Genomic DNA, 7,550 nt, shown 5'->3' with positions numbered 1-7,550 from the left:
CCCATATGTGCTCATAAAAAAAATGAAGCCTTAAAATTTCACTGTATTTAGATTAAACGTTATGGTAAGCTTTTACAATCTGGAAGAGAAGGACAATAACAACTGTTAGCTACGGGTGTCGACTCCCTACCGAACATCTGGTGCTTCCTGGCGAGTTTATGTCCAAACAAGTAGGAGTAGGTTTTGCGTTGCAAAAACGCAACCAGGGGTATATATGGGTTAAAAGTAATTACAAGTAAAAATAAAACAAGAACTTTATTAAACTTTATACAAGTGTTTTATACAATAGATTAGAGCAGCAAATTTGTCAGTATTTTTAAAGTGAGCCCTCCATGTAAATTCCGTTAAGAAAGACTGAAATAGAAATTTAATATGTTTTCTTTGAAATTGTTTTTTTAATCTTATCCACAACTTGTCTATATTTCTGGTGTGGATTTCTGTGTCTTCTGAATCATAATCTATTAATTCATGAGTATATATGCCTTGTTGGATTTGATCAATTTCCAGATATTCTGCCCAAATATCAGACACAATGTGGGTACCTACAAGACAAAAAAAAAAAAAAAAAAAAAGCTGTCGTGAACCTTTATATTTATAGAGGACGTGAAGTGAAGGTTTGTGTCATTCCTACATTTTCCAAGAACTCAAAAATGAAAATGGATTCTGATTAAAAAAATAATCAAATCTTGTTCATAAACTTGGCTATTAACACTCACTACACAATGCACCACCCAGAAGAGAATTGAAACCATGATCAAGCAATCATGAATGCAGCACGCAAACCACTAGGCTATATGCCTTCAGCATGGCTATATTGAAGTTAGCGTAAGTGTTATTTTAGCAAAATGATTCAATATCATAAAAAATATATTTCTATCACACAGCAATCGCAGTCAATTTTAGTCATTTCTTTAATATTGGTTTTCATTGATTCCATGTCTAACCATAAAATTTCTCCTGTAGCCTGAAACACTGGAAGTCAATGTGATTGACTTTCAGCTTGAATTTGTTGAAAGGTGACGACTGTTGAAAAAAGTATAATGGGCAGGAAAGTAGTTCCAGAGTTGGTTCTTTGGGGGGTAAAAAAAAAAAAAAAGAGGCAAAATATTTCAAATAAAGTGTTCGGTTTGCTGAGGATAAATTCGTACCAAGGGAGGTAACTTAGAAATTTAATATAAACTTAACAGTTTCTCAGAATGGACGGAACATTCCAGGTTTTCTCAAGTCAGTCCTTTAACTAAGACATATTGTGGACACGCACAGTGAGAGTATATGTATGTAAATAAATGAGAAGGCCACTACTTGGCCTCTTGACCTGTTAAATTTAGCAGCCGAATCTCTCTCAAATTACATATGATGGCCTAAAAACGGAGACTAGAACTCAGTTTCGTTGAAGTGGGTGGGTCTTCTCCAGAACCTCATCTCGTCAGACATTTCACTCCATCGTCATCTCCTCTGTGAGGCCCAACATCCTGAGATTGGTCCTCACCACTTCATCCCATGTCTTCCAGGGCTTCTCTCCTCCACAGGTGCCACCCACTTTCAGTGATAGGCATATTTCTTTATACAGTTATCTTCATTCATATGCATCACATGTCCAAACCAACATAGTCTTCTCTCTTGCATGCCCAACTTTTCTCTCAACACATCTGCACTTTGTCGTTCAAGCACACTGATGTTGCACATCCATCAATACATACTACCTTTATTCCTCTCTAGTCTACGCATATCTTCTACATTCAGAGCCCATGTCTTACTATTATAAAGTACAGCTGTTTGTACACAAGTATCATACAATCTACCTTTCACTCTCAGAGTCCTTTTGTTGTCAACGGAGGTAATAGCTCTCTGAACTTCCTCCATCCTATTCTTATTCTAGAAACAATACCTTCAGAACACCCTCCATCATTGCTAATTTGGTCACCTAGGTAAGAGAAACTATCTACAACCTCAAGAGAGCCTCTTGGGCATTTGAGAGACTCTAATTCCTGTGTGCTCTTCGTGCTTATTGTTCCTGCACATCTGCCACATACAAAGATGACCTTATTTGTTAATCTACCTGCTTACACTGGATGCAGCGAATGGAATTACTTTCAACTCCTTTCCTACATATTGAGCAGGGCCGTTTACCTAACGGAAAGAGTTCTTATCTTCTTACTTGTTAACAACTTTGGTCTTTGGAAGCTTAACTTTAAAGTCCTTTGATTCCAGGTTTTACTTCCATACCTGGAATATCTTCTCCAATAAGCGCAAGGTCCTCAGCATATAGTAGTTCGCATGGGCATCCAGTTTTGAGTTCCTCTGTTATGGCCTGGGGGACTATGACGAATAAGAGTGGAGTGAGAACTGAGTCCTGGTGAACCCCTACCTGTACACTAAATTCATCACTGTACTCATGGCTGATGCGCACCCTACTGACAACACCACTGTACATGGCTTGTACAGCTCTGACAAAGCCTTGGGAGTGGATTTGATAAACAGTCACTGAAAGAAGCCTGCCACACACACACACATATATATATATACACACTCATACATGTATATATCTCGTTTCATGTGAACACAATTGTAATCTATACCCTCCCAAACATACTTCTACAGAGTTTCATTAAAAAAATTGCCCTTTTCAGAAAGTTATACGAAAAGCTGTGGCACTAATCTGTACTTATGCTAAAAATCCTCTTGTTATTTATGTGGAAATAAATTTCCTTTGCTTTAAATAATTTCGAAAATAACATATTCAGCAAAAAACTTGACATTATTAAGCTGATGTAAGGAACATAAATTAACAAGAAATTTTGATGGAAGAATTTAGATATCTTTAAAACAAGAAGTTTGTATCTTAGAAGGCGCGTTGATACTTAGTACCAATCCGCCAGAGATGACCATTCGCTTTAATGATACTAACTTCCTTTAAGTTTAACACACCACAAATTCTAACGAGCCATTGGCGTTAAAACTAAAGAACGACAGGCGTGATTAGAGGGGATGGGGTAAAGAATGGTCCCAGCGAAACTAAATTTAAAAGCAGATTGAAGATGATACAAATAAAAGAGAAACCGGATTTTATAAACCATACCTGGTAAAATCCATCGGATAATTGCAGCTTCGAAAGCTTCTTTATTTTGATACTCAATAGGTACTAGAAAGCATTTCTCAGTTCCCCGTTCGATTCCACCAAAAATCCAAAATTCTTTCGCATGTTTCTTTTCATTACGTTTAGATTTAACAAATTTAGTTACATCTATTTCAACGATTTTTGGTTCACCTGTCTCTAAATCGAACCCTCCAATCTCGGGTGGGACATCACCTAATTCAGCCGGATGATCTTCTAGGAACCGTTCTAATAATTCTCGGACCAGTCGGATCAGATCGATAATCGACTTCATACAAACGTTTGTCTCATGGCCCATTTCGAAAAGCAGATAATCCCTCGACCACATATACATAAGCCATGTAAATGTTGTCAACGAGAGACGACTGTTCTCGAAAACGGATCCTTTACGAATCGATCGAGAGAAATTATGATTTGGGCATCTCCATCGTTTTCCGTCAATTCCTTGCTTATAGCCGATGATTGTACACGGGTTCCCACAAGCTGGACATGTAACAGAATTGCTTATAAGCTTATATTTCGCCAACCAGGCAATTGCCTTATCATTTGTCGAAATATGTTGAACGAGATCACAAAATGTCCAGGACTCGCGAATAATTCTTTCATCGTCAACGATATCGGTGCATAAAGTTTTGGGGCTCAATCGCCTCCCGCGTGGTGACATGATGCTAAAAATTTAAAAGAAAAATGGTAATCCTGGCAAAAAGCGGCGTCAATTAAAATGAAACCAACAATAATGGGGAATATACAAAAATAATTTGGCTATACAGAATAACCGAAACGAAATACTTACGTCTTATTCGAAATTTATTTTGACTATCATGCATTTCTACATTGTAATGTATATTTAACTTTATGTCAAAGAAGACGTCTATCCCCTTTCTAAAATATCTCCAGCGGAAACTTTGAAATAATCGTAGATGTGTTTAGTTTTTGAATTGAGTTAATTTAAGTAAGAAATGTCGGTAAATACAGAGAATCGCGACCTGTCCAGCAGAAATTGAGATTGTATAAACACATCATGTTTTCCTGAAATAGCGAAACGAAAGAATCATTACTTGTTTCATTGTTACTTAAGATAATTGTATTACTGCAGACTCAAACAGCGATTCATCTTACGATTTATGTTTTTCCTAACGTTGTTCTTAATTAAATACCTCTAAATTACCAAAAATGGGTCGTTTTGCTATCCATACTTTTAAAAATAATATTTAATTTATTACATTTTGTCCCCACCAAACACTCGTCTATCGAATAAGTTCACATAGCTTCTGGTTCGAAGGGTGTTTGACAACTATTTCTTACGGGTCAAACGATCATGTAGATATGCAAGAGTTATTTTGCTCGGTCACGCTTTTGATTTACACAGGCAGATGATTGTAATAGAAGAAATTTAAATAACGAAGTGTTTCTGAATGCAATAAATTTTAACAGGGACATGTAGCATATGCCACCGGTGTCATTCTAGTGGGGAAAATTCTAAATGGCACCGCCTATAGAGCATCTACTCTTTTACTTGTTTCAGTCGTTTGACTGTGGCCATGCTGGAGCACCGCCTTTTATCTGTATTTAACTGCTAATTTATTTAGACTGTAACATGTATTATGATTGTCTCATGTTGAGGTTTAATGTTTGTGGATAACATGTTTTTCGGTCGATGTTCCATTACTTATATATTTAGTTTCTCCCCAGATTACATCACACCGTGAATTGGTTTCGCACGAATTTGCTGAACATGGACAAAACTGCTTCAACAGCCTTCAAGTTGAAATCCAGAATATTGCTGAATTGTGATCATCCACTCATTGTACACTTTTCTACCATACGTTGTGAATAACCCTCATTTATTAGGACTACAAGACTATATATATGGAGTTTGTGTGTAAACTGGCCTGTCTCTCTTAGTCGTCGGTTTTAAACAGTCAAAAAAAAGAAACAAAAACTCACACACACACACGCATTTCACATGATTGTGCACACTATAGACAAAATATTTTATTTTACTCCACAGTTAACAATAACCACAATTTTAAACCAAGAAATTGCAATATTTTGGTCTACAATACTTGTGCTACTTGGAAAGGACCAAGTCACTCACAAGCATTTCTAGACATGTAAACGCAATTCTGTGATACCAAGACGAGGAAGCTGATCCAGATTACGCTCGTTGACATCTCTCAGTTTCTAAGAATTCCATTAGAATTAATATGGAAGATGTGAATTACTTGGAGTCTCGTAACGAGACACCTGTTTTCAACGGTATAGGTTCAATTACACAGACATGCAGCGGAGAGAAAGTTTTACTTACTAAAACGTTCACGAATCAAAGTTCAGTGGAAAGAAAAATTCCGGAATATAAGTGTGAGAATTGCAAGAAAACGTTCTCTTCAGAACGTGAATTTTTCACACACCAAGAAATACACAATAAGAAGAAACCGTACCACTGTGATATATGTGGAAAGTCTTTTGTGTATAACAGTGTTTTAACGAATCACATGAGAATACATACAGGAGAAAAACAATTTCACTGTGAAATTTGTGGAAAATCTTTTCTTAATAATTCGGCTCTTGTTATCCATATACGTAGTCACACAGGAGAGAAGCCATATCATTGTGGAGTTTGTGGAAAATCTTTTGTTGATAGTAGTAATTTAACAAGACATAAACGAATACACACAGGAGAAAACCCATTTCATTGCGAAATATGTGGTAAGTCTTTCATTGAAAATTCCAAGCTTACAATTCACATACGTAGACATACAGGAGAACAGCCCTATCACTGTGAACTGTGTGGGAAGACTTTTGTGAATAGTAGTGATTTAAAAAGTCATGAGCGAGTTCACACTGGAGAAAAACCTTATCACTGTGAGATATGCGGCAAGTCGTTCTATGTGAATTCACAACTTACAATACACGTACTGATGCACTCTGGTGAGAAACCTTACTGTTGTGAGGTATGTGGAAAAGCCTTTCTCACCAATGGCCACTTGAATACGCACAAAAAAATACACACCGGAGTGAAGCCGTATCCTTGTGAAATATGTGGGAAAGCTTTCCTTAAAAATCATGATTTAAAACGCCACACGCAAATACATACGGGAGAAAAGCCATATCGCTGTGATATATGTGGCAATGCATTCTGTAAAAATTCAACTCTCGTCGTCCACAAGCAGATACATACAGGAGAAAAGTCTTATCTTTGTGAGATGTGTGGCAAATCCTTCAATCGGAATTCTGATCTTGTAAGTCACAAACGTAGACACACCGGGGAAAAACCCTGTCCTTGTGAAGTTTGTGGGAAATCCTTTGTCAATAATAGCGATTTAAACAGACACAAACTGATTCACACTGGAGAGAAGCCCTATCACTGTGACATCTGTGAGAAATCATTTATCACAAGCACTCTTTTAAAAAGACATGAACGAATACATTCTGGAGGGAAGCCCTTAAACTGAAGTGTGGAAGAAACCCTTCTCTTGCAAATTGAAGTTTATTGGACAACAACAAACTAATTATAAGAAGTTTATTAGTGATGGCTGTGTGGTTAAGAAACTTGCCTTACAGTCGTGATTTCAGATTCAGTCCTGTTGCACTGCACCTTGGACAAGTGTCTTCTGTGATAGCTTGGAGCCAAACAATACGTTGAGTAAATTTGGGTAACAGAAACTAAGCAGAAATCTATTTCGTGTGTGTATACGTATGTATGTGCGAGTGTGTGTATGTATATATATATACTGTTGTGTCTGGGGAGAGTCATTTTCTTATCGTGCCTAAAAAATCTTGCAAACCAAATCCCAAACGAAATATATACATATATATATATATATATATATATATATATATATATATATATATAAATATGGATGGAGCCTGGTGTTGCCATCCGGTTTCACCAGTCCTCAGTCAAATCGTCCAACCCATGCTAGCATGGAAAGCGGACGTTAAACGATGATGATGATGATGATGATGATGTGCATTTGTGTGTTGCAAGTCTGATGAAATGCTTCTCTAATGTTTAAAACCACAAACTTTATGTAAATTTTTGCTTTGAATATTTGTGTAAACTGGCGTTGTGAATAGAGTTGGTACAGAAACAATTGTAACGAATCATTAAAGTTGTGTTGAAGAATTTTCTTTGTCTTGTTATTATTATTATTTGGATTAATTACTCTTTGCCAAATCCACTTTACGGTGTGATTGTCATAAAACTTGGAATTTCTACACCTGAAGAATTCTGGTATTGGTCTGGAACCCAACAGTGCTCTGTATTTGAGTTGAGTGCTTCTCAGGAAACCCCCTTACTTTACACCCTACCAGGACCTTAGACTTTTGCTCTACATGTGTGTGTATATATATACATGTGCATATATATATATATATATATATATATATATACATAATTTATATAAGGGCATTAACTATATAGTAATGCCTC

At 36.6% G+C, this 7,550-nt stretch overlaps 2 protein-coding genes across 2 annotated transcripts; one reads left to right on the top strand and one right to left on the bottom strand.

The window, feature by feature from the left end:
* Positions 1 to 236: 236 nt before the first annotated feature.
* On the bottom strand, positions 237 to 3,866 carry LOC106877799 (uncharacterized). Its single transcript, XM_014926817.3, has 2 exons — positions 3,080 to 3,866; positions 237 to 542 (listed from the first exon to the last, which is right to left on the bottom strand). The coding sequence occupies exons 1-2, from the start codon at positions 3,777 to 3,779 to the stop codon at positions 259 to 261; spliced, it is 984 nt and encodes a 327-aa protein (XP_014782303.1). The 5' UTR covers positions 3,780 to 3,866; the 3' UTR covers positions 237 to 258.
* A 1,315-nt stretch (positions 3,867 to 5,181) lies between these two features.
* Positions 5,182 to 6,715, top strand: LOC106877808 (uncharacterized). Its single transcript, XM_089366152.1, has one exon. The coding sequence runs from the start codon at positions 5,323 to 5,325 to the stop codon at positions 6,568 to 6,570; it is 1,248 nt and encodes a 415-aa protein (XP_089222278.1). The 5' UTR covers positions 5,182 to 5,322; the 3' UTR covers positions 6,571 to 6,715.
* The last annotated feature ends 835 nt before the right edge of the window (positions 6,716 to 7,550 follow it).

Source organism: Octopus bimaculoides, chromosome 18 (assembly GCF_046866305.1).
Source record: "Octopus bimaculoides isolate indiv1 chromosome 18, ASM4686630v1, whole genome shotgun sequence".
Taxonomy (NCBI): Eukaryota; Metazoa; Mollusca; class Cephalopoda; order Octopoda; family Octopodidae; genus Octopus; species Octopus bimaculoides.
Note: the sequence above shows the minus strand (reverse complement) of the source record. Positions and strands in the feature narration are given on the sequence as shown.

Coding starts and splice junctions, on each gene's coding strand:
- LOC106877799 (XM_014926817.3), bottom strand. CDS start 3,779: ATGTCACCACGCGGGAGGCGATTGAGCCCCAAAACTTTATGCACCGAT. Junction 543..3,079: donor TATCCGATGGATTTTACCAG/GTATGGTTTATA, acceptor TTTGTCTTGTAG/GTACCCACATTGTGTCTGAT.
- LOC106877808 (XM_089366152.1), top strand. CDS start 5,323: ATGGAAGATGTGAATTACTTGGAGTCTCGTAACGAGACACCTGTTTTC.